The following is a 25,388-nucleotide window of genomic DNA, read 5'->3' as shown; positions in this document are numbered from 1 at the left end:
TCGCTCGGTCCACTAAGGTGGGCCAAACGCCAATCACGAAGCACCGAATCACGACATCCGCCGACGCACGCCCCATCAAACAACAGCCTTATCGTGTCTCGCCGAAAGAACGTGAGGCAATTCAAGCCCAAGTCAAGGAGATGCTAGATGATGGTGTCATTCAGCCTTCGCACAGTCCGTGGTCGTCTCCAGTCGTTCTGGTCAAGAAAAAAGACGGAACGCTTCGTTTCTGTGTTGATTATCGACGCCTCAACGATGTCACCAAGAAGGACGTGTACCCACTACCACGTATCGATGACTCTTTAGACAGGTTGCGGCGAGCTAAGTATTTTTCGTCTCTCGATCTAAAGAGCGGTTACTGGCAAATTGAGGTAGATGAACGAGACCGCGAAAAAACTGCTTTCGTCACTCTAGATGGCCTGTACGAATTCAGGGTACTTCCTTTCGGGCTCTGTTCGGCACCAGCAACTTTCCAGCGAATGATGGACACCGTTCTCGCTGGTCTGAAGTGGCAAACCTGCCTCGTCTGCCTCGACGACGTGGTTGTTTTTTCGGCGACACCACAGTGATTGTGACTATAGCCTATGTGTTCGTATCTCGGCGCTCTCACGTCAAGCCTATGTATGTTTTCATTCTTTTATTATCATTCTTTTGAAGAGGGGTAGTGCCACATGCAGTGGCACAGGAAGGGGACTAAAGAAGAAGAGAACGAGGTTCGTCTCGGCATCGCGCATCAACGGTGTCGTTTCGTGAAGGACAACGCCTGGATCCCCATTCAGTGTGTATACTTCAGCAGAGTATACGCGACAATATATAACAGTAACATGGCTTCATGGCGACATTCAGGAGTCTGATTTCAGGCTTCCTGGATACGTTGTTTTCCGGTATAACCACCAAATAAAAAAGTTGTGGTGTTACTTTGTTTTTGCGTGGAAATTTATACTGCAAGGTATTACCAGGTCCTTCTAATGTACATTTAGCTTGGTGCAAGCTACTAATATATGTGCAGAATTTAGCAATTTTGTGGAGTTTATCGCCCCATAATAGCCATAGCGAATGATTGGATAATGTTGTCACGTGGTAGTGGCGGTGAAGAAGGCAACAAAACTCTGAATGACGAAACTAGCGCGTTATTTGGCGAACCTGTGCCCTCAGAAGCAAGATACAGTCGAGAGTCGGATCAGTGGGTCAAGCGCGTCGGCTTTTATACATCAGTCATCGAAGGTTGCAGAGCAATCGCTGGAGCCCGCGTGTCTTCTAGAAAGTTCTATACATTTCGCGTCACGTGATGAGATCAAACTACACAAGGTTCAGTGAGAAACAGCAGATGGAACTATCGATAATATTCCAAGAACTTTCGATACATGCCGGCGCATCCTGCGCTGTGCGATAACATTTGTTAGGTGGCGAAACCTGGTCGCCCGTTAGAGATAAAGATAAATACAAGATAAAGAAGTACACGTGTCAAGGTTTTCAATGGAATCTCCAATAATAATGCAGTTCCGATATTCATTAACTCTCCTATTGTACACGAACGCTTTAGGTATTACATATATCACGATTTAAATAAATTCGATGATACATGTATATGTCACACCCTGCCAGATAACTTTTTATCACGTCATGTCACTCACTGATGTGTCTCATGGTGACGGTCTTGTTGACTATTTTGACTTAGTGAAATAATGCATCGATCAATACCTTCTGTTGAAAAGAAATTAGATAAATAATAAATGTCCTTGTATCAACCGGGATATATTGAAGCTGTCCTGTCATGTCAACAGCTTACGCAAATCAAAACAGTCGAAATCTGAGATTCGCGCTACCTTTGAATAAGCCAAGGAAAGACTTCGTACTCGGACTAAAAATGCTAAACATTTCTTTGTTGCTTTTGGTGCAACACCGAACTCAAATCCTAGCAGATTCTGGACCACGGTTCGCCTAGTTCATCAGTTTAGCAGGCACTGCCTTTTTCTAGATTAACTGCATCATTAATAATGGCCCTTTTGTAGTTTCGTGTAATTCTAAAACGTATTTTATGCCTGTTTTCCTTTCGGCAAACATGAACTTTGAGAGTTTATTTATGAAACGCCGACTATTAACCTAGGTCATAATGTAATCAGTTTTGATGGCGTCTTAAACTTATTCTTTAATGTTATCATGAGGCGGTCTCATGGTTTTAGTGCAATTCCGAATTGGTTTCTTGCTCGATACTCTTATCAACAGTACAGTACCTGAATGTTGCCTTCGAGAAATCCTTAGACTCTTGCACAGTACCAACTTCATTGAAAACAGCTAATGTTCTCCCCTTTTTTACAAATTAGGTTGTAAGAAACAGCTCTCTAAGTACAGGCTGACATGCCTTACCTCACACATGTGTAAAATGTAAGAGCACGCTGGTGAGAACCATATTATAGAATTTATTGATTGCAATGACGGTCTAGCATCTGCTCTAAATGGTTTCCGTCGCGGATACAGGCCTATAAAGCAATTAGTCGATTTATTTCATGATGTCATTCATAATCTAAATCTAGGAAATCAAGTGGATGCCATATTCACCGATTTTTTGTAAAGGATTTGAATCTGTGCTTCATTCTAAGCTACTGGTAAAACTAAATGCCATGCCAAATAACCACATCCTTGCTTCCTGGACAGCAAGTTTTGTTCATTTTCATTCACAATTAGTTTCTCTCAATTCAGGATAATCATCTCATCTTCACGTCATGCGCTGTAGTCTTTAGGGATCCTTATTATATTATTTATTAACGACCTACTTTGCAGCAGCTCATATAAATTTAGGGTTTATGTGGGTCACTGCATACTGTATGAAAGCAATAATTATATTGAAAACAATTAGTGTATTGTGCTATGCCTGATGTCTTTTCGCGCTTGATATGAAACAAGCAAATGAGCATCAACAACAGTTAAACAGTCGTGATGTGATTCACCAGCAAACGACGCATCAATCGTTTTTCCTGTCCTTTGAGTGACGTTAGGCTTAAAAGATCGGCCGAATGTAAATATTTGGGCGTTATTCTAGTAGAAATTCTTTCCTGTCTAACGACACTAAATATGCAAACGGGAAAGCACTAAAAGAAAGATATCGTTGATGGCCATTTCATACGATTCGGTAGAACATGAAAGTGAAACGTATATTCGCAGAAGTTGTTGCATGTTTGTTTCGTGAACTCATGGTCCGCTGCAACGAAAGGCGCATGATTTGAGGGTCGGAGACAATGTTCCAGGTTTGCTTGGCGCACGACGTCCTCCTGCCGAGTCGAATTTCGTTTCAGCTTGTAGTGTTTTGGGCCGCCAGTTGAGCTGTGACAAGCTCAGCGTCAGTGGCAGAGTTCGTCGCCTGAGCTGAAAACACCCTAAGGCGTTCTTTTTCACGTGGGCGTGTCTCTCTCTGGGCCAAAGCCATATAAGCTCGTCGGCATCTTGGTCCTTCTGCGCCGCATAGCGCCGCAAGTTTCATGGTTGGTGCCATCGTCAGCGAAGAATTAGGCGACGTGTTAGCACTGTTGATGCATGTTGAAGCTGCTATCCGGATGTGATGGAGAGTGACAGGATAATCGGACGCGTAAGACAAAATATGTGTGGAAACTCCGTTGTCGCTGCAGCAGCAGGCCTAAACCAGGCCACACAGCGTCGGAAGCTCTGCTGTGCTGAGATTGCCGAAGCCCGCACTGTCGGTGCCCGTTAGTGTCATAATGAAGTACTTGTCTTCATGGCTTCTATATTGTGGCGCTATCTCTGTCAAGAGAGAGTACATTTTACGCGTTCCCAGTGGCGCCGCATCCGTTAAAGGAAGTTAGTGGTGGACCCCGGAATAAAACATTTGCGGGTTATAAACAAGGTTATTCGCTCCTCACGTTAACTTAGACTGCTCGTGACACTAGATTACCTTATTATAGAACGCTAAGTCGGCCCCAGCCCATTCTTCAATATACGTTCATGTTTGGGTACCCCTATAAATACTGCAAAATAAGCTCTTTCGAATAAAGTTCAAGTACATTTCATTTGTTTCGTTTTTCAAAAAAAAAAACGCAGCTTCTCGCCAACGCAGACTCTGCACTCACTGAACATGGACATACTGATTGTGTTAACGCATAGAAACTCTGAAATTTATATACGTAATAGTTAACTCCTCCTATGGCCTCCTATGACTGCAGCCATATGCCATTTGCAACAGAATGTTCTAGCCGTAGCTCCCACACTTTGAGCGTAACCCGTTCTGCGCATACTAAAACATTCAAATAGTTTTTTTTCTACGCATAATACAGCTTTGAAATTCTCTAACCTGTAGCACCCGTTCCTTAGCACTAAACGAGCTTTTGGTTGCCACTAGAACACATCTAGACGGCATGTAAGCTGCTTCACGTGTACTATTGTTATTTTTGTGGATGAGGTTCCTTGTCAGTGGCACTTGGATCAATTACGTTGTTTCATTTCTTGCGTTGTCTTTTACTGATTTTGTGTAGTGTTTCCAAATCGTTATATAGCTCTAAATTAACACTGCAGTATGTGTCTGTGATGTTATTGGGGCCGGATCACTCAAGAAAAAGGGAAAAGCAGCACGCGAAAGCACAAACACACATCAGACTTATACTGACGTACACAACACAGATAACGGCACATACACGTGACAGTTTGCCAAAATGCCTCATAGACGACATGCACTATATCTATGGATCAGTGGATTATGATCGGCCTACAGTTCCGGCGGAAGCGTGTGTCGCCGTGTCTGAGACCTCGTGGAGCCGATGCTGGCCAGCGGGGTCGGACAGCAGTGTCGGCCGGCGGGTCGGACAGCCGTGTAAGACAGCGGGGTCGGACAGCTGGGTCGGACAGCCGGGACGGACGGCTGGGTCGGACCGCCGGGTCGGACCGCCAGGTCGGACCGCCAGGTCGGACCGCCGGGTCGGACCGCCGGGTCGGACCGCCGGGTAGGACGGCTGGGTAGGACGGCCGGGTAGGACGGCCGGGTCGGACCGCCTCGCAGGGCTCAGGTAGCCGGCCGCAGTCACCGGGTCGCGTCCACAGCTGGCGGGGTAGCCCTGTGGCCGCTCACCCGAACGCTCGACCGTCCCGGTTCAGGACCGCCAGCCCTCCTGGGCCAGTTGCCCAGCGGAAGAGCGGGGCGAGGTAACCTCCCAGCGGGCGACAGCGTTCACTCGGGTGTGGCGTATTGGCGCGGGCGGCGATAGCTCCTATGGGCCAGACGCCCAGCGAGGAAGCTGTTTTCCGTCGACCGCCGAACCTCGCGCACTGCTCACGCCACTGCGCACGGGCCACACTCTCTCGCGCCACGCTTTTGAGGCGCCACTGCCGACGCTCCCAAATGTGTGTCGATGATGATGATGGTTCTCTTGCGGGTATTTGCAGAGTTGCTGTCCTCTTCGCCCCCACACGGCGCACTGCCTTCCTATGTTTATGCTTTCCACTCCCGCGTACCATATATTATGACAATACCCCCCTTTTCGAGAAAGTTGTTTACAACTATTCTAACACATGGACGCGGGATGAAAAAAAAAGAAAAAGGAAAATTGTCATGTTCGTTTGTCTGGTTGTTCATATGAGCACACAACACATTGTTCACAGGCCGTTGCGCCCAGTTAAGGTACTAACGCACAAGTCTGTACGTTTTCAAATAAACGCTAAGCGCTTGCGTGGTCGCATTGTCTAATCACATTTTGATATACGAACAGGTGATTACGCGCCACTCAACTCAAGTAGTCAGCTCCGACATTGTCACAATCTTTTATGTAGTTAATAGTAAAAGAATTATCCTGCAAAAGGAGACTCCAACGCAACACTCTGTTGACGTGCCTGGCGCGGTCTTCTGTGGGTTTGTTTCCGCTTGCCTGGTCCCCGGCGCTTTCTCGACTTCGGAGGGTCTTGTGTCGGCGCTTCTAAATCTTCAGGACCGAACGAACTGGACGTATTCTTGCAGGCACACACAAGCACACACTGACGAGGAAGTGGAGCGACCTGTACTTTCCCTTTAGCGGTTGTCTTTTGGCACTTGTCGCACGACTTCACAAAGCGTTTTACGTCTCTGTGTACATCCGGCCAGTAATATTCTTGTAGGATACGATTGGTTGTTCTCCTGATACCTTTATGCCCTTCTATGATGTTTTCATGTGCCACTTCTAATATGCTATGTCTAAATATTTTTGGTATAACCACCTGCTTAAAAGTTCTGCCAGTGGCCCGGTGGTAAATGCGATACAACAATCCTTTTCCTTCGACAAATTCGTAACTATGACCCTTTCCCGAGTTAAACGACTTGCTCACTTTGGCAAAACTATGTTTCAGCGTGGGGTCTTTCCGCTGTTCTTTAATGAGTTGCCATTTGGTTACGTCACGCAAGACAATTGTCGGAACGCACAAGGGACGAATCTTGCCTTGTTCTTGTTCTTCAGTTTTGGCTTCAGCCACGCTCGATACATGCTGAGGCTTCCTAGGCGCCTTAGTCAGCTTCCTTTCTATTGACGACGACTCCGCGTTGGGAGCAGCCGGGTGCTTCCAGTCAGAGTCCGGATCGTATGGTCCTCTGACGCCTGGAAGGTTTCCCAGAATTACGTCGTAGAGGGGCTCGTCCATACATGCCACTGTTAACTTGCCTGTAAAATACGGCGTGTTCACTTGTACGACAGCTTCAGGCAGGTAGCTTGTTGAGCCGTCCAGAAGAACAACGTTGCTCGTTCTTCCCGTCATATACATCTCTGGAACGAGTTCTCGTCTGACAATTGCGGTATTACAACCGGTGTCTCGTAATACACGAACACTTCTTCCCAGCAGTCGGCCTTCAACCACTGGCATCCCATCGATGAGGAAAGTTACAGCAGTCCCAGGGTTCTTGTCGTCGCTGTCACTTGATCGGCGAGTCTTCTTTCCTGTACGCTTTGATTCTTTCACTGGACTAGTCCAGACTGGGTGAGATTCGGTGAGTGCACACGCAGAACTTGGTTTGTTGTCCCCGTACCGAGTTCGGCAATTTTCAGCTGTATGTCCTGTTCTGTCGCACAACTTACACTTCAGCATACGCTTAGGTGGGGCACGACAGTCAGGAGCCAAATGTCCGAACCGGTGACAGAGGGTGCACATAATTTGCGGTTTCCTGGGAGCTTCAATGTTTTTCCCACCAAAATCCTTTCTGTTATCGGGACCCTTTCCCAGGTTTGTCCAGTTCTGCGCTTCAAGAAAGCGATCCGTCAAGCTAGCTAGTTCGTCAAGGGATTTGCACTCTCGCTCCTTCAAGAAAATGACTAGCTTTGGCTCACAACAGCGCAGAAACTGTTCAGAGATCATGTGATCTCGTAGACCTTCATATGTTTTAGGCACAGTAGCCATCTCAATCCAATGGTCAAAATAGGCTGAAATTCTTGCGGCTAACTGTCTTCCAGTTTCGCCCTCTACTGCTCGTGCTTTCCGAAACTTCTCTTGGTAGCCTTGAACCGTGAATTGGAATCTCTGCAGTAAAGCTTTCTTTACCTTCGGGTAATCTAATGAATCGGCAGCAGTCATGCGACCGATCACAGTTAAAGCTTCCCCAGTCAGACTCATGCTCAACGCAAGCGCCCATTTTTCTTGTGGCCAGTCCTGCCCTGTTGCTACGCGCTCAAATCGCTGTAAATACGCTTGTAAGTCATCGCGTTTCTCGTCGAACAAAGGAAGTAACTTCTGTGGGTTGAGGGATGACGAGGTAGCGTTGGGCACAGTCGAAAGTTCAGAAGCCGCTGCCGGCATATTGCGAGCTCCTTCCTGAAGCTGAAGCTTTAGTTGGAGGATCTCGCGCTGCCTCTCGTCAGCTTCCTTGATTGCCTTTCGCTCCGCAGCTCTTTCGTCCCTTTGTTTTGCCTGTTCGGCTTCAATCCATCTGCGAAGTTCTGCGCCTGACAATCCTATTTGGAGTCCTATCGCCGTGATTTTCTCTAAATCCATGGTGCCGTCTACTAATGTGCGTCTGCGCTCAAGCGAAACTGCCCCCTTTCACTGTATTTGCGAGTGAATCCTGGCAGGCTCGCCAGTTTGTGATGTTATTGGGGCCGGATCACTCCAGAAAAAGGGAAAAGCAGCACGCGAAAGCACAAACACACATCAGACTTATATTGACGTACACAACACAGATAACGGCACATACACGTGACAGTTTCCCAAAATGCCTCATAGACGACATCCACTATATCTATGGATCGGTGGATTACGATCGGCCTACAGTTCCGGCGGAAGCGTGTGTCGCCGTGTCTGAGACCTCGTGGAACCGATGCTGGCCAGCGGGGTCGGACAGCAGTGTCGGCCGGCGGGTCGGACAGCCGTGTAGGACAGCCGGGTCGGACAGCTGGGTCGGACAGCCGGGACGGACGGCTGGGTCGGACAGCCGGGTTGGACGGCCGGGTCGGACCGCCTCGCGGGGCTCAGGTAGCCGGCCGCAGTCACCGGGTCGCGTCCAAAGCTGGTGGGGTAGTCCTGTGGCTGCTCACCCGAACGCTCGACCGCCCCGGTTCAGGACCGCCAGCCCTCCTGGGCCAGTTGCCCAGCGGAAGAGCGGGGCGACAGCGTTGACTCGGGTGTGGCGTACTGGCGCGGGCGGCGATAGCTCCTATGGGCCAGACGCCCAGCGAGGAAGCTGTTTTCCGTCGACCGCCGAACCTCGCGCACTGCTCACGCCACGGACCACGGGCCACACTCTCTCGCGCCACGCTTTTGAGGCGCCACTGCCGACGCTCCCAAATTGGTGTCGATAATGATGATGGTTCTCTTGGGGGTATTTGCAAAGAGTCGCTGTCCTCTTCGCCCCCGCACGGCGCACTGCCTTCCTATGTTTATGCTTTCCACTCCCGCGTACCATATATTATGACAGTGTCAATAAATAGATAAATAACCGATGTACCAATACGCAATTACGAATATGAAGCACTAAATCATACTAAAGCGAGATATATTAATCATTAACAACGTTATCTGTAGAACTTAAGAGATAACACTGTTTTGGATGAGTACAAGTGATGGATATTCTAAAGCTGCAAGAATTCTAGTGCTACCCAGACCAGGGCACTATAGAAACAAGTGCGGGCTACTAAGATTTCAAAATTTCTTTTTATTTTAGTTAAATTAGGACATAAAATTCACTCACCCCACACACCTGGGTCTCTATCAGCCAGTATCATAGAGTCGTTATTGTAATAGATTACTCGGTACGAAGTCCTTGCGCCGGTCAGATTCGCCAGTCTGCCTGCATATACAAAATGGGAAATTTTTTTCACCACTGATGAAAATAAACGTTCTTTGTGGATTTCTTTCAGTGAGAGACATTGAATGCTGTCTGTCGTTTTTCTACTAAAGAAATACACAGCGTAGGAAACATCTAGCAGGCTAAATTTTCATTTTCTCTCAGTGCTCAGCTGATGTTTAACCTACGCAGGTGCGTCATTCCTAGTACTATTTTCTTTGTTACCCTTTACCATCCTTTAAATAGCAACTTTGCGTTGCCACGTGATTAAGGGTCTATATATATTACCAAGCAAATTGGATTGAATATGTACCCCTCGTACTGTTTGTATTCGTATCAAGATTTTTTGTATTGTGTACAAACCAGCAATGACCTTTCTTTTTTCCCTCTCGTGGATCATGTATTATACATTCTTTGGTATACCTCACGAGCTCACGTTATGCATACGGCATCATAGAGTGCTCCAACTCGAGCTACAACCTATATACCGGTTAGAACAGTATGTGTAAATAAGTGTATAAGACAGATTGGGTATTGGTTAGAAGTAGAATAAGTATTTAACGCTTTGTATATACCCAATTGGGCGTCTAGGCCCAAAATTTTGTGTGGGATGATTCATTTTCTTTGGGCTATTGATTTTCTTTGAGATATGTTGTGGACGCTCTAACCGGTAGGTCTCTTCGATTTTAATGTGAAAGCTTCACATGCCCCATTACAGGAAAATGCGCCGGCGTAGTCGGTGTGGCAGAAATGTGATAGCAGAAATGGCCGACGGCAATGAAGTGTAAGAACACTTCACAAAATGCTCTGATTGAGGTCAGATTTCTCGGGGAAGTTCCTGTAAACAAAGTAAATTAAAGGATTATAAGAGAAAACGCGATAAATGTCGGTCTCAGTGCTAATCCAACCCGGGGCTTCGGGGTGCGAGACGAGCACGCTTCCCGACGCCACTGCAGCTCCACGGTTCTTATTGACTAAATGTGTGCGTAGGGTGCGCGTCATTGTACACTGGACGGCGCGACCAATTGCAAGCAGGTGGTGCCACATCACGAGCGTATAAAATGAGTGTGTGTAATAAAAAGCAACAATGTCTGCTTGAAAGGCGCTGAGTAGTCCATCGAGTTATGAACTCCTCGCGGGCAAACGCCCGCGCTGAGACGCTTGGGGGCATTTTTATTTGGCCTTACTGAGGCGCAGTGAGAACGCAGGTGAGAGCATGAGCAGACAAGGAGCGTGCGGAAGAAAACATTTTACCAAGGGACTCTAATGATTTTGCAATCCCACACGTAAGCTGTCTTGAGTTTCTTTAGTGATTTTGTGGGGTATATCTCAAATTCATGGTCGGCTCTAGTAGTTCGCCTCCACACTGAAACACAAAACATCCAAGATGGCTGAAATGTGATACACATCGTTCCCATGTTTATCTAGTTCGCGGACTGTGAAGTTTAGTAAATTGTGTCACCTTTATCACCCTCGCACGCTTTCACTCGCACGTACACCATCAGGCTCGCTGCGACGATGTTATCGCCCTTGGATTTTCTGCGGAAGATCATGCTGACGACGATGGCAGTAATGCACCTAGAGTGTCCGTATAGTTCTCATCACAATAGAGAGTAGTTTTTAATTTGTCCTGTTCTACTTCTTGCTTTCATTTCAGAGGCCCCAACAATCAGGCATCCGCGGCACTACCCGCGCGGTTTCGCCTGCTACAGTGATCAGACCATGATGCCCCTGATATGTGCACTTGAGTACAAAACTGGCGCTTGCTCAATTGAACATGACGCACTTGTTTTATTCGTTCCCGCTGCAGCATGTTCAGTTGAACAAGTGGGAAAAAGTATAAGGTATATTATCAGTTACCGCCTACAAAGGGGATATCCTAAAATGCCATTTTGTGTAGGTACGCATACGAAATGACATTGATTTTGCGCAATCATGTTAAGGAACTCAGAGTAGCGTATCTGCGTAGCGAAATATCTACGCAATCTTTAAAAAGCGCCTAACTGCAGGAAAGAAAAGTGTGGAATACGTCAGGGAACAAGAAATGAAAAAAAGATGCATTCGCTTTGTGTTGTGCTCAAGAGTATTCACAATGCTGACTGATGGAGGGTATCTTTTTCGTTAACGCGCCTATCAAAATTGATTAATTTGATCAGCAGTTTTTACGCCTTGGTAAACATTTGCGCAACGATGTTTCTACTGGCGACGTCATACATTATTTCAAATGACAAACGACAGAAATTGAATTATTTCTCAGACATAACAATTTTGGCAGAATGGGGAGTAGAAAAATGAAACTGCGACTGCCGGTACAGTTGAAACTGCCCACCCCTACTTCTTGAGTGCATTCAATATAGAAAGGCCAACTACACTAGGCAACATAATTTGTGAATCTCAACAGTATTGATGAGACAAGATTCTGTAAGGCTGCAAATTTTCCGCTCCGACATATAAGCTGTTGTAACGATGTATCAAACAACAATAGCAGCTCCTCAGTGCGTGTTACTTCGACAAGCATGTTCAAGAAATACCAAGTGAAAGTTTATTTTCCCAATGATGGGCTGCTTTTGTCTACCCGTGCATTGATAGCACTTGTACACATTATTGCGACCAGCCCTTTCTGTTTTATGCGGTTCTCACTAGCACAAAATCATGGAGTCAATGTCAAACAAACCATTGACTGAAGCTATGCTTGAACAGAACCACTATGCTTGCTCAAAAGAGCTGATCGAACACAATACACAAGTATGAGGTGGCTTCGGTAAGCTTCTTGACCCAAGGACTTTCGCGAGCATAAAGAATGGAGTAAAAATAAAGCAAACCAGGCGTCCGCTGCAATGAGTAAAAGCAAATTCCCCTGATACAACAGCTTAGACGTTTTCACATTTGCTACGCATGTGCTTACCCACATAGCATGGGCATCAGTATGGCTAGCTTTGACACGAAGAAATCTTCACAAATATTTTGCGTCTTTTCACTTACAAGAAAGTTGGGAACTTCTAAAAAGGTGTATATATTGTAGATTTCAGATTTTTTTAGTATTATTAGTTATACTAATATTATCAAATGATGATTTCATTCGTAATCCTTGATGTAATTCGGTGAATTTTCACACATGAATTTTGAAAATATTTTCATAAATCATTACTGCTATGCAGCCATAGAAAACACCAGTGATCAGGCCTCAATTTTATCTGTTGGAGTAAAAAATTAAAAATTAAATTATGGGGTTTTACGTGCCAAAACCACTTTCTGATTATGAGGCACGCCGTAGTGGAGGACTCCGGAAATTTAGACCACCTGGGGTTCTTTAACGTGCACCTAAATCTAAGCACACGGGTGTTTTCGCACTTCGCCCCCATCGAAATGCGGCCGCCGTGGCCGGGATTCGATCCCGCGACCTCGTGCTCAGCAGCCCAACACCATAGCCACTGAGCAACCACGGCGGGTTGTGTGTCGGAGTAGTCGGTGCGAGTCTACGGCTTGAAATGAAATGTTCAAAAATAAAGGCTCTAAAAATGAGCGCATTTCGAGTGGTAACGAGCGTTCAGAAAGTTGTGGTTCCCGTTTTAGTGCTCGGGATAAGTTCGGGACATTATTGTGGCCAGCTGTCAATCCTTCTGTTGCTAAAATTATGTGAAAACACAATGGCACGCGCTTTGCCAAGGGAAAAAAGGTGTCATACTGTTTACCGCCTTCTCAAGTAATACTTTAGCATTGCTACAGTGCTCGCCATGTTACTAAAAGGAGTAAACAACATTTACGGATGCTACGCACTGTGAGAATCCATGTGCGCAAAGCTTTCATGAGCCAGCAAGCCTATTTTTCACATTAGTATAAGAGACTGCAGACTTCAATAACGAACGCGTCGCTAGGACATAATGGTGGCTCGTGGTATGAACGCGGAATTTGTATTCCCCATTAAACTATTTGAATAGCGATGTTCAACATGGATAACTTCAAAACACGCCCATGCACAATAGTATCCTAAAAGCAGAGCAACAAATTTTACTCACAAACGCGTCCCTCAACTTTTTGCTCCATCTACACCTAGAAGATGAACGCGCTCACGTTTTACGGGCAAACCGCTATGCGAGATGCATCAGACGACAAGCGCTTCAAAGCGCTGGTTTTCACGCGGAAAATTCGCAAAGTTGCTTTATATCGCCTTTATAGACGTGCGTCGTTGGCGTAATGGATAGAATATCCAGACTATCTGCTGAGGAGGCCTGACTCAGAAGCAACCTTCTGTGTGTGTGCGCGTGCGTGTGTGCACGCGTGCGTGTGTGTGTGTGTGCGTGCGTGCGTGCGTGCGCGCGTGCGTGTGTGTGTGTGTGTGCGTGTGCGTGTGCGTGTGCGTGTGTGTGTGTGCGTGTGCGTGTGTGTGTACACGAAAGTGTCAAGAGCACCGTGAGGATAACATGGCCAGCCAGAAATCGATATGCGCCATCTAGATTGGAGAAAGGATCAATGGCTGTTATCGCTTTTAAAAAAGCGATGAGAATGCGAACTCACAAGCGATTTGATTACTTCATTTATTTAAAATACCTTACAGGCCCTATTGTGTAAAGGGGGTTACAACATCAAGGTATAAAATAAAAACAAGAGTAAACAGCCTTCTGAAGTCTAGTACAAAAGATACGCCTCAATGACGGGCTCATCAACATTACTACAAAGATCAAAACATGAAAAAGGAAGAACTGAAGTAATCAAATACCGCAAAGGTGCACTTCAAGGAAAGAACACGAGTAAAATTTAACGTAAGGCGCTCATACTAGAAAGCAAAATACAGGAAAAATGAACAGATCAAGTAGTACAATGCTTCAAGGAATAGTTCGGGAAAAAGGCGCAATAATATATACAGGGCATAAAAGTGAACACGTGACGCAGCATAATATACCAGTTCATAAGAGCGAGATGGCAATGCATCAATAGAAATAAAAACTTCGCAAGAAGTTCGAAGCACATTGCCCAGTGCAAGAAACAAGATAAAGTGATTTCTAAGTGCTATTATGAAAAATGCTCGTGTAAGAGATGAAATACTTCTTGATCTGACTCAGAAGCAATGTTGCCAGGCCGATTGCTCCACGAACGAATGGCTGTAGGGAATGTGGAAAACTTAAAAGCATGTGTCGTACCTTACATGCGCGCCAAACTTAGGTGGTGATTTAATCGGTGAGACATGTTTGAGGCGATCTGGATATGCTGTGTGCATTGTGTAGCAGCGAAAAAAATATTTGGGAAACAAGGCTAACAGAGCGATATTAAGGCGAAGAACTAAAGGCTGGAGGGAATGATCGAGCTTCATTTGCGTTACGCTGGAGTGGTGGCTATCGTTGCGCGAGATGAAATGGGCAGCTCTGTTCTGGACTGATTCAAGTATGTCTATTAAGCAGGTAGGATGTGGGGATCAAATGGATAATGCATACTCGAGCTGTGGACGAAGAAATGCCTGATAGGCTAATTTCCTGATGTTGGAAAGTGAATTACTCAGATTACGACGTAGGTAACCTAATGTCCTTGAAACGTTTGCGCAGATGGCTGCAATGTGGTCTGCCTACGAGAGGTTTTTGGTTAGGTGAACACCCAAATATTTATGATACTGTATGTAACAATTCTTTATTACTGACGTTGTATGAAAAATGTGAGTTGTCACGCTTACGACTAAAAGAAATTACACAATACACAAAACAGTACATTACACATTTAAATTACACATTTAAACAGTGGTCTCGCCTATAAAATGGCACCACAAACAGTAGAACAACAGGTTATAACATCAGACTAGTAGACTTGTAGGCCGATAGACCTATAGGCTTGTAGGCCGATAGACTTGTATGCCGATAGGCTTGTACACCATTAAGGTCCCAAACTACGGTGAGCCAACACACATGTAAGCCAGTAGCCTGATGCAATTTTTTACTGGGTCTGCACACGAGGACACTGTAGATGGCGTATGTGTTAGGAACGCTAAGTATTGCGGCTAACTTCGGGATGTCCCGACGCCCTTTTCTGGACTGTCCCTCCACACAGCCAGTGCTCAACATATTCACCGCTTGGCGGCCTTCACTGCTCGTGTTGTCACTGCCGACAGTCTATATGCCATAGAATTCATTATGTTATCATCGTGCTGTCATGACGTACGTTATCTTTGGCTGGGATATTCTGTCGCGCCACAGTGCCGCTATACATTGCACACGGGCCGAAATAGAACTGTCGCTGCTGTTATCTTTGCTACTCACTGACAGTTCTTCGCTTTCGAGGAGACCAGTTGTCCAATTCCTCCGAGTGCCTCAATGGTCGAGCCCATATCGTGCAACGGAGTCTCAGGCGCTGTTGCACTACCAGCTCCATGAAACCGCTTTCTCACTCCGAAAGGTCTGCCGCTGCCTCTTGCGACAGTGGACATCACATAGGGCTGCAGCACCATTCTCGTTCGCAACCATTTTCCATACCCTGCGTTCTTGGTGCATGGGGAATGTCTTGGCAATATAGATGGCGATCGAAGACGTGCAAGTTATGGAGGCGCCCAATGACAATTACTCTGCTACTAGCAGTACGCTCAGTGCTGTTCCTACATTTGATCTATCGTCCTGTGATGTGAGCGTCCCTTGTATTGCCCTTACACCGGCCCAGCAGTCTCAGCTTTCATGCCTTCTACAAGAAATTCTTCGTTCGATATAGCATAAAGTTTATAGACAGGGATAACCTTTATACCGCAGTGTGCTATTTCATCTGTCAAGCTCCTTTTTTTATTTTGAATCTCCCCGCCAGCTGAGGACGAATGAACAGTGTAAGTGCCCCTTTTTATCCTTTGTCCATGTAGCAGTCCTTGGAGACAGTCAGTACAGATATCTGAAGGAACGCTTTCCACCAGGCCCACCCGCGCCGTACATAAAATGCCTGAGTGGGACGCAAACATCAGATATTCTCCTGCTAATCTGTGATACGCCAGTTCACATCATACACCTAATTATCACTGTAGGCACAAACTACCTCAATTTACAAAGCACCTCGAAAACGATCAAGTCTATGAACGTCGTAATACGAACAATGCAAACCACTCACCCAAACACACACCTAACCGTAACAACCGTTGTTTCCCGCCTACAAAACGGACACCACCCACTAATCCACAAAACTAGCACACTCATGAAGCACAGTGAGGAGACCAACAAACACAACTCAATAATTTTCAATTTAGAACACTTCCACAAGAACGTTGACACAATGCACCACGCAGAAATCGACGAAGAACCGCAAAAATACCTAGCGTGGGACAGTTTCCTTTTAAACCGCAGAGGAATGCAGCTAGTTTCGCAACACATCAAATCTTTTATTAAAGACAAGTACAGAAAAACACTGTTTAAATCTGCCTCTGATACCACCCACACCGACTCTGCCGACCATGCACCCAGAAAAAGCAACTGTAACAGTCACCTCAGGAACATTGGGAACATAGCAGAATTTGAAACAAGCCACTGCACAAGTAGAACAGTCAACCTCTAGAAGACTCGGAACGCACACAGCGGGAGGTGAAACGAGCGACAATACACGCACTACTCCCAAAATGACATCAATGGCATTGCAAACAGACACAACTGCAACATACAACAAGAAATATATTACTGAATTGTTCACACAGACGCTCGCACGCCCGCCTCCACACGCACAAAGGCAAACAGAAACTGAGCCGAATTAAGCCAGGTATGCGGTAAGAAACATGCAAAACAGAAACACACCCCACGCAGATCTACCCGCAAAAAGACAAGTAAATGATAGCCAACGCAAGTCAATAACTCTTCTCTGCCACGAAGCACCGTATTCCTACAGGCTAGAAAACTGACCAAAAACCTTCAAGCTACACCTCCCATCTGTTAACCTGCATAGCCTGCACAGAAAACAATATATTCCTTAAAAGTCTAACAATCAAAGTTTCACCAGCTATAGGAAGACTCCCACCCCACCTTCGTGCAAACCGGAAAATAACATGAATGAATGCCTCACTTTCACTTTTGTATATCATCAAGGAACACAGCGAAGAAGTTTTAGCCACTGACTTCAGAACATAGCTCTGATACCGCAAGTGAAGAAAGATTTGGAGCCTTACGACCAAAGAAATCTGGAAAACTGGTTTAAAAACAAAGGGGAAAACCGAACTTTAATAAAAAGAACCTTCCAGCCAAACAGCCACCTCAGGCCAACAAGAGGGGCCTCGAGTCTAGAAATACCAGACATGACGGAAGCTTTCCCCAAAAAAACCAATCCAATGTTGTAAACCTTTCAAAAACATTAGGTAAGAAAGAAATAGGCGTGCTCAGTAAGGACCTAAAGTTTGGTCCCACGAACAACTCAAAAAAATAATGCAAGCTTTCCAAGGACCTTTAAGAATTTTCCCGGCGAATGCTATCAGACACTTTGTCTAAGACAAAAACTAACCAGAAACCAGGACGACACCACCTGGAGCCCAATTCACTTAGACTCACGAACCAGCACAAGCCATATAACTTGAAATATATCTTAAAACTGTCAATAAAGAAATTATAAGCCAATCCAAATCATCTAAGCGACCTTAAAATATAAAGGCATCGGAGATTCGTATCATTTTAAACCTCAGTTGCCGTAATGGCATAGTTATCACGGAAACAGATAAGCATGGAAGTATTGGTATTTGGACAGTAGAAAGGTATAGGCACGAGGCTTACAGACAACTAAAGAACCCAGGTCATTACCTTAAGCAAGATAACAATTCGACATTCTCCTACACACTGAATATTACCAACAGGCTGAAATCAATTTTGGCTGATGAATTGATAACACCGTTAGAATACAAATTTCCCAAACCAAGCAACAAAAATGCGGCGTGCTTCTACCTCCTTCCGAAAATTCATAAAATTCCATCCATTGAAATACGCACCGCTTATATCCCAGGTCACCTATTAGTATCAAACAACAGAACTCCGACAGAGACCATCTCCACATTCCTTAACCACTTCCATAGTGACTTGCGAAAAGAACTTCCGTAATTTGTACAAGATACGCCTCACCTGCGGAGAATCATGGAGTACATGAATACTAAAGGCACACTACCCCAAAACCTAATTTTCGCAAAACTAGACGTCATGGCCCTGTACACCGACATTCTAATCCCCGATTGTTTATCTTCGATGAAACAAACTCTGTCTAAAGAGAATGCACAACACTCTTTTGAAGTCTACTTGTCTCTCCTTGAATTAGTTCCAACGCATCACTACTCAGAATTTGAGGAGAGCGACCACCTACAAATACATGGGTACGCCCTTTGCGCCAACCTATGCGAACACATTGATGGGAATTCTAGAAAGAGATGTCATATCGTGCTGCAGTGACATCCCTACACATACCTACGATACACAGACGACGTATTCATAATATGGGGACATGGTGAAGGCAGTCTAGATAATTATGTAGCATTCCTAAATTATTTGTACCCCAAAATAAAATTAACATCAAAATCTTTATTGAGACCATAAACTTTCTGGACATAACAATATACATTGACAATGGGACACTAAAGACAACGCTGTATAGGAAACCTTTCGACAAACATCAGTACCTAGGATACACGAGCCACCATCCCAGACAATGAAAACAAAGTATCTTTGAACGCCAAACCACACGACTACGTCGCATTTTGGTTGAAACTCAAGACTACATAGATAGATTACATCACCTTAAAGAAACCAAATCAAACAGGAACCACCCAAACAGTGCCCTTCAAAAAGCCTACACCGATGCAACCAAACTTGATCGAGACTAGGTCCCCAAGCCCCGCCCTAGGATGACATGAACAAAGCCTTTTCCTAATGCTAAATTCTCAAACGCACACCCAAACATGAACGTCTTCTGTAAATACTACGCAATTCTCACCAGCGACCAGAAACTTAGCAGGATTTTTCCCGACCAGCCCTGAGTACCCTACAGATGCAACACTAATTTTAAGCATATTGTCGTGCATGCCAAATTAAGGGCAAAAACGAAGTTGGGAACCCGTCCCTGTGGCGGCCGCAGGCGCTCTACATGCAAACATATTCAACATACTGCCAAAGTAAAAAGTACAGCGTCGAATTACTCACACAAGGTAACTTCGGGTTTCACCTGCACATCAAGCAACGTAGTCTACTGTCTAGAATGTGCCGCGTTTAGCAAACAATAGAAAGGTGAGAGTAGACAACAAATTCATACAAGACTCAATAGTGACCGCGCAGATACAAAACACAATTTGCCTAAAGCAGTAACCAGCCACTTCAATGAACATGGTCATATATTCATGACAGCAAGGCTCTATCTACTACAAACAAATTTCTGTTCACCTCGCAAGAGGCAATACAGGGAGTCACACCTCATACACCAGTTTTAATGCCTACACCCAACGGGAATTAATTTGGCACGTGGTAACTTGGATTCTTTAAAATCAGTAACTTAAATCTGAAATTGTCATATCATCAACCAAGGCACAAAACAGATTGTGCTACCAGCTAGCCTTGATTCCGTAACCTCAGCTATTCTACTATTTTCAATTTTCTCCCTATAGACTCCTCAATTTAATATACTCTTTTATGTTTTTTACGTTTGTATCAACTGTACCACCCCATCTCCAATGTACGCCTGCCCCTGCCCACTTTTACTCATGTTACACTCTCATTAGTGTTTCGATTACCCCTTTTATGTCTTTTTTATTTTATACATATTTTGAACACCCTCACCAACACATTGCAATGTTCCACATGCCAGGATACCTTTTTCGGCGCCTCAGTCACACAGGGCATCGCCATTTCTGTACACCACCCTAACGACACCCAAGTTGAGCGACTGGGACTCACGTCCTTTGAAAGACCATGCCGCTGCCTTCCAGTTACCCCATGCATTGCACCCCAGACTCCTTGTCGCCATCTTAACATCTTCAAGATTACCAGACGCATTGCTGCTACGCTACTAAATTCATTATTTCAAATGATGTTTTTGTGGTCTTTTTTTACTCATGTACTGACCGCCTGACTGGCTCTTGTAAAGCCATGCCGCACGCCGCCAACGGCACCCCTGAATGCTCCCTAACCTCTGGCTTCCCCAACTCCCTCTTATGCCGTTGCTTTCCTTTTCTTTTTCTCCTCTTGATGTCCTTTTTTCCTTCCTTTTCTTCTTTCTCCTTTTCTTTATTTTCTTTTTTCCCCGCCTTCCAACTCTCCCATTGTTGTCCCCTCGTCTTAGAAAACGCGCTTACAGACGTCAAGCGACAGCATTCATTTTCTTTGCAGTCTCTACCTCTAACACCAGCTGCCACCGACAACAACCGCACGTGACGTCACTCTATTAACCATATAAAGCTAACATGCCGAGAATGACGAGGCCGCCTTTGAGGCAGATATTTATTTATTCATTTATTCAAGAATACCGCCAAGGCCCACATTACGAGGGTATTATTACGTGGGGGGGGGGGGGCGATCACAGGCACTCGTCATAGGTTATAAATAATACTAAATACAAGAGAATATAACAAAAGTAATATTAGAGTGAAACATAGGTATTATACAAGATAATTAAGTAACGATTATTACAGACAAAACATTAGTACGTATTAGGAGAACCTAAGGCAACTGCAATGAAAAGCGAACAGCAACAAGCATCTAAAACACTGTAAAAGTCCCGAAATAATAATAATAATAATAATAATAATAATATTAGTTGGCAAGTCAGGAGCGAAATAAATTTTGAAACTTAGTCTAGTCTGGTTCCGTGGCAATGTCGGCTGGAAAGGCCTTCCATTCAGTTTTTTTGCCCTGTAAGAACGACTATGCATAATGGGATGATTGGCAGTTGATGCGTTTGATTTTGTATGTATAGTCACGACGTGGAAAGATAACTGGTGGTGCCTGAAAGAAGTCTTCATGAAGTGATGGACGGTGATAAAGCTTATGGAAAAGTGATAGGCGAGAAATTTTACTGCGAACTGCTAAGTTGTCCAACTCAGCTTTATTCTTTAACGAGGTTACGCTAGCTTAAGGTGAATAATCTGAAAAAATAAATCGCGCAGCATGGTTTTTCATGGCTTCGATGTTGTTGATGATATAATTTTGTTCGGGATCCCAAAAGGTAGACGCGTATGCTAGTTTAGGATGTAATAATGTTATGTACGCTAGTTTTTATAACATGCATTGGGGCTTCTTTTAAGTTAAGTTTAATAAATCCTAGAGTAGGGTTTGAAGAGGCAAGGGTAAGATTATTATGATTATTCCATGATAAGTTTGGCTTAAGATTGATGCCAAGGTACTTGTAAGTTGTGGAGAGTTCCGCAGCGTTGTTATCGAGGAAGTAGGTGGTTGGAATTCCTGGTCTATTTGTGAAAGACATGAGTTTAGTTTTGGAAATATTTATTGGCATTAACCAATTAGAATACCATGCACTTATTGCCTCCAGGTCAGTTTGTAGCAAGTGGCTATCAGTGTTACTGGTTAGACATCGATAAAGTACACAATCATCTGCAAATAGTATGATTTTCGATGACACGCAACTGGGTAAATGATTAATATAGATAAGAAAGAATAAAGGTCAAAGTAGGCTGCTTTGGGGAACTCCAGACGTAACATCAGCATAACTTGAGTTGAAATTGTAAACTGATGTAAACTGAATTCTAGATGAGGGAAAATCGGTGATCCATGCAATTAGAGTAGGGTTAATGTTAAGCTTTGAGAGTTTAAGTAAAAACCTATGATGTGAAGCACGATAAAATGCCTTAGAAAAATCTGAGAATATTGCGTCAAGCTGAAACCCAGCGTCCATCAGTGCGTGTATGTCCTCAATAAATGCGGGAAGTTGAGTGTGTCAAGAGTAGCCCTTGCGAAAACAGAGTATTGCAGAGTATTATTTTTTAGCATGGATGGTAAATCGTGAGAAAAAAAGTCATCGCGAGTACATTTTAGCAATGCCTTATAAGCCTCTTCAAACGATTTGTGTTTATCATGGGCATTCGCGAGACCAGTCAGTTTTGACTGCCTGTACAGTCTCTTCTTTTTGTTGTTATGCCGCCGAAGCTTGTTGGCAAACCAAGGAGGATTGCTTTTATAGGAAATTGATAACATAGGAATGAAGGTGTCAATTTGTGTACTGAGGGTGGCTTCAAAGAGCACCCAGTTGTTCAAAGGAGCATGAATAAAAATGATGCAGACATTTATCTGAAAATGTTAATTCATTGTTAATTGCGTCGAAATGGGCTTTACTGCGACATCTTATTTTCTTTTTCGTAATTGCTCTTTTGCTCACGGAAAATGTAATGGATCCAGTTGCAGCATCATGGCGAGCGATGCCTTCTTCATGAGTTATGTCGGAAAATATATGAGGATTGTAAGTTAGAAATCAGTCTAGTATATTCGCAAAAGTTTCAGTGGATCGTGTTGGTTGAGTAATAAGTTGGGTTAACGAAAAGTCAAGACACGTGCTGAGAAAGGCATGTGCGGCCGCATCCGTGGCCTATACGGAGAGCATCGACCAATAAATATTTGCAAAATTAAAATCGCGAAATATAATGATTACTGATCTCGGAAAAAGCGCACACAACTCGTTCAGCACCCGATGATACTCATGGGAAAACGCACCAGAGATGTCGGGTGCATGGTAAAAAACGCCAATTATCACGCCAAATGCAGCACCCCTCAAGGAAATCCAAGTACATTCAAGAAAATAATGGATAATGATGGGTGCGGTAATGAATTCTTCCTTTATCGCGATGAGCACACCGCCCCCTCTACGCTGTTGTCTATTACATCTACATAACTTAAAAGTCGATTCACTCGTAAAGATGCTGTTATCGTGAATGGTGTCGTTAAACCAGGTCTCGGTAAGTAACACGAAAGAACCCCGGAATGAATAGATGAGCAATGAGAGTACAATACAATTAGCGACAACACTTCTAGCGTTCGCGTATAAAAAGGAAAATGTATTATCAGTGCTACAATGCAATTTTACGGGTGAGCTGGTAGTCGAACCTGAGCTTAAGGAAACAAAGGAGGAAATATTCATCCCGGCGCCGGGAAACAAGAATAGCCTGGCCTTCGTTGGTGTTCCACTCGTAAACGCCATTGTTCAAACGCAGTTTATTAAAAAGAAAACGTGCTCGATTTTCGTCTTTCTTCATAGTTCTCGAGAACTGGAGAATGTTCCGTCGCTTTTCGCAAACAGCTCAAGTTAGTGTTTTTCAACTTATAGCCATGGCTCAGAACCAGTTCAACTTCCTTCTCATTGAAAAAGTTGCCTACAATAGGACGCTTCTTCTCAAACGGAAAGTGGCCTACACGATGTGCTCTCGAGATCGATGTCACGGTAAGTCAAAGTTTTTCGGCACATAAATTATCTTGGAGTCGTTCCGACTCTTCCCGAGTTTCAGACCTCGCCGAATCTGTTAAGCCATAAAAGAGAACGTTAGACCGCCAAAACCCATTTTCCAGGTTAGTCCATTTTTTTCTTATACACCTACGAAACCGTTGTCACTGCTCGCGATGGACTGAGAACATGGGGCTGCTGCAAATTTCTGCTCTAGATCATGGACACGCTTTGTCAGTTTTTGTAAATCAATCCTTATTTCTACGTGAATTTGAAGCACCTTGTTAACAGATTCTTGAAGTACTCAATTACTAGATTGAACACGCAAGATAGAGCCAGCCACAAGGTCTAGCTTTTCCTCTTGAGACTTGGTAATGGTTCCCTGGTTAAGCTCGACATCACCTCCCAGAGCAAGCAGGCACATCAGATACGATACACAAGTGCGAACGCTTTTAAAACATGAGGTGGCCACAACACCGCAAAAAGATAGATATCATTGTCACGATAAGAATAAGCGTCATATTAGCTAACCTGTATAAACATCAGCGGTGAGCGCAGGATCGCAGTGGCGGCGCCGTGGTCCAGGGGGCGTCGGAATGCGCGCACTTTTGTACTCCCTGCTCAGCTGACGCAGTACCACGTTGGCAGAGGGTAAAAACAATGGCGTCTAGAAGTGGCGGAGCATCCAGGAGAGGCCAAGTGGCCAAAAACGGTATTTTCCTTGCAGTCTCTCCCTTTACCACCAGCCACCACCGACAACAACCGCACGTGACGTCACCCTACAAACCTTTTGAAGCAAACATGCCAAGGATGACGAGGCCGCCTTTGACGCAGATACATCATCCTATCGAAACGTTTGCCAGGCTTTCTGACGCACCTTATCCCTGTCTATAACTTTTACACCATAGTGGGTGCTTTCATTCGCCAGCCCCCTTTTTAATTTTTATTTCGATGTAGGACAATCTTCCATGTGCCGCACGCCAGCTTTTTTCACATCGCCACTAAACTAGCCCGCAACCGCGATTGCGCGCAATGTCCGTATCATGTATCTCCTGCAAAGGGTAGTATAATCAGCGAACAAGTGGACGACATGCTTCGCCGCGAAGTGAAGAAACTTCCAATAGTCCAAAAGCATCCCCTGTCGTCATTGTTACGAAGAGAAATGTTCTTTATGGTTTTCTGCGGACTACTGCCGCCTCAAGAAGATCACGCGAAAGAACAACTACCCTTTCCCCTGCATAGACGACGCGATTGACGGTTTACAATACGCACAATTCTTTTCATATCTAGATTTGTGCTAATCGTATTGCCAAGTACCCGTGGCAGACGCCGATCGGCTGAATACAGCTTTTGACACACCCGACGGTTTAGGCGAATATACCATAACGTTTTTTCACTTTCTAATGTGCCTGCAACGCTTCAGCGCAAGATGCACACAGTTCTGCGCGGCTTGAAGTGGCACACGTGCTTCTCCTACCTCACACCTTGAACGGCTCCTGTCTGTTTTACCATGTTTAACAATTGCAACTTAACTACAACTAAACTAAAGCTACAACTAAACCTCTAGTGGTGCCAATTTGATCCTCGGCAGCTGAGAATTCTAGGCTGTGCCGTGTCCAAGGATCGAATTCTTACTGATGCAGCCAAACTTCCGGCTGTCACCGAATTTCCTGAGCCAATGTCCGTCAAAGAGTTGCACAGTTTTACAGGTTTGTATTCCTACTTCAAACGCTTCACTCGTGATTTCGCGCCATCACATCGCCTCTGACGAAGCTACTTATAAGTTACTTATAGGCAA

General features: G+C 44.8%; 1 protein-coding gene across 2 annotated transcripts in view; it reads right to left on the bottom strand.

Moving 5' to 3' along the window:
• Positions 1 to 25,388, bottom strand: part of LOC129385407 (uncharacterized) — a 168,761-nt gene that overhangs the window by 68,771 nt on the left and 74,602 nt on the right. For both annotated transcript variants that reach the window (XM_055072048.2, XM_072284036.1), the window contains one exon: positions 9,143 to 9,241. In XM_055072048.2, the coding sequence (XP_054928023.1) occupies positions 9,143 to 9,241 (99 nt within the window). The remainder of the gene's footprint in view (positions 1 to 9,142; positions 9,242 to 25,388) is intronic.

Source organism: Dermacentor andersoni, chromosome 8, assembly GCF_023375885.2.
Source record: "Dermacentor andersoni chromosome 8, qqDerAnde1_hic_scaffold, whole genome shotgun sequence".
NCBI lineage: Eukaryota > Metazoa > Arthropoda > Arachnida > Ixodida > Ixodidae > Dermacentor > Dermacentor andersoni.
This window is presented reverse-complemented; position numbering and strand designations above follow the sequence as displayed.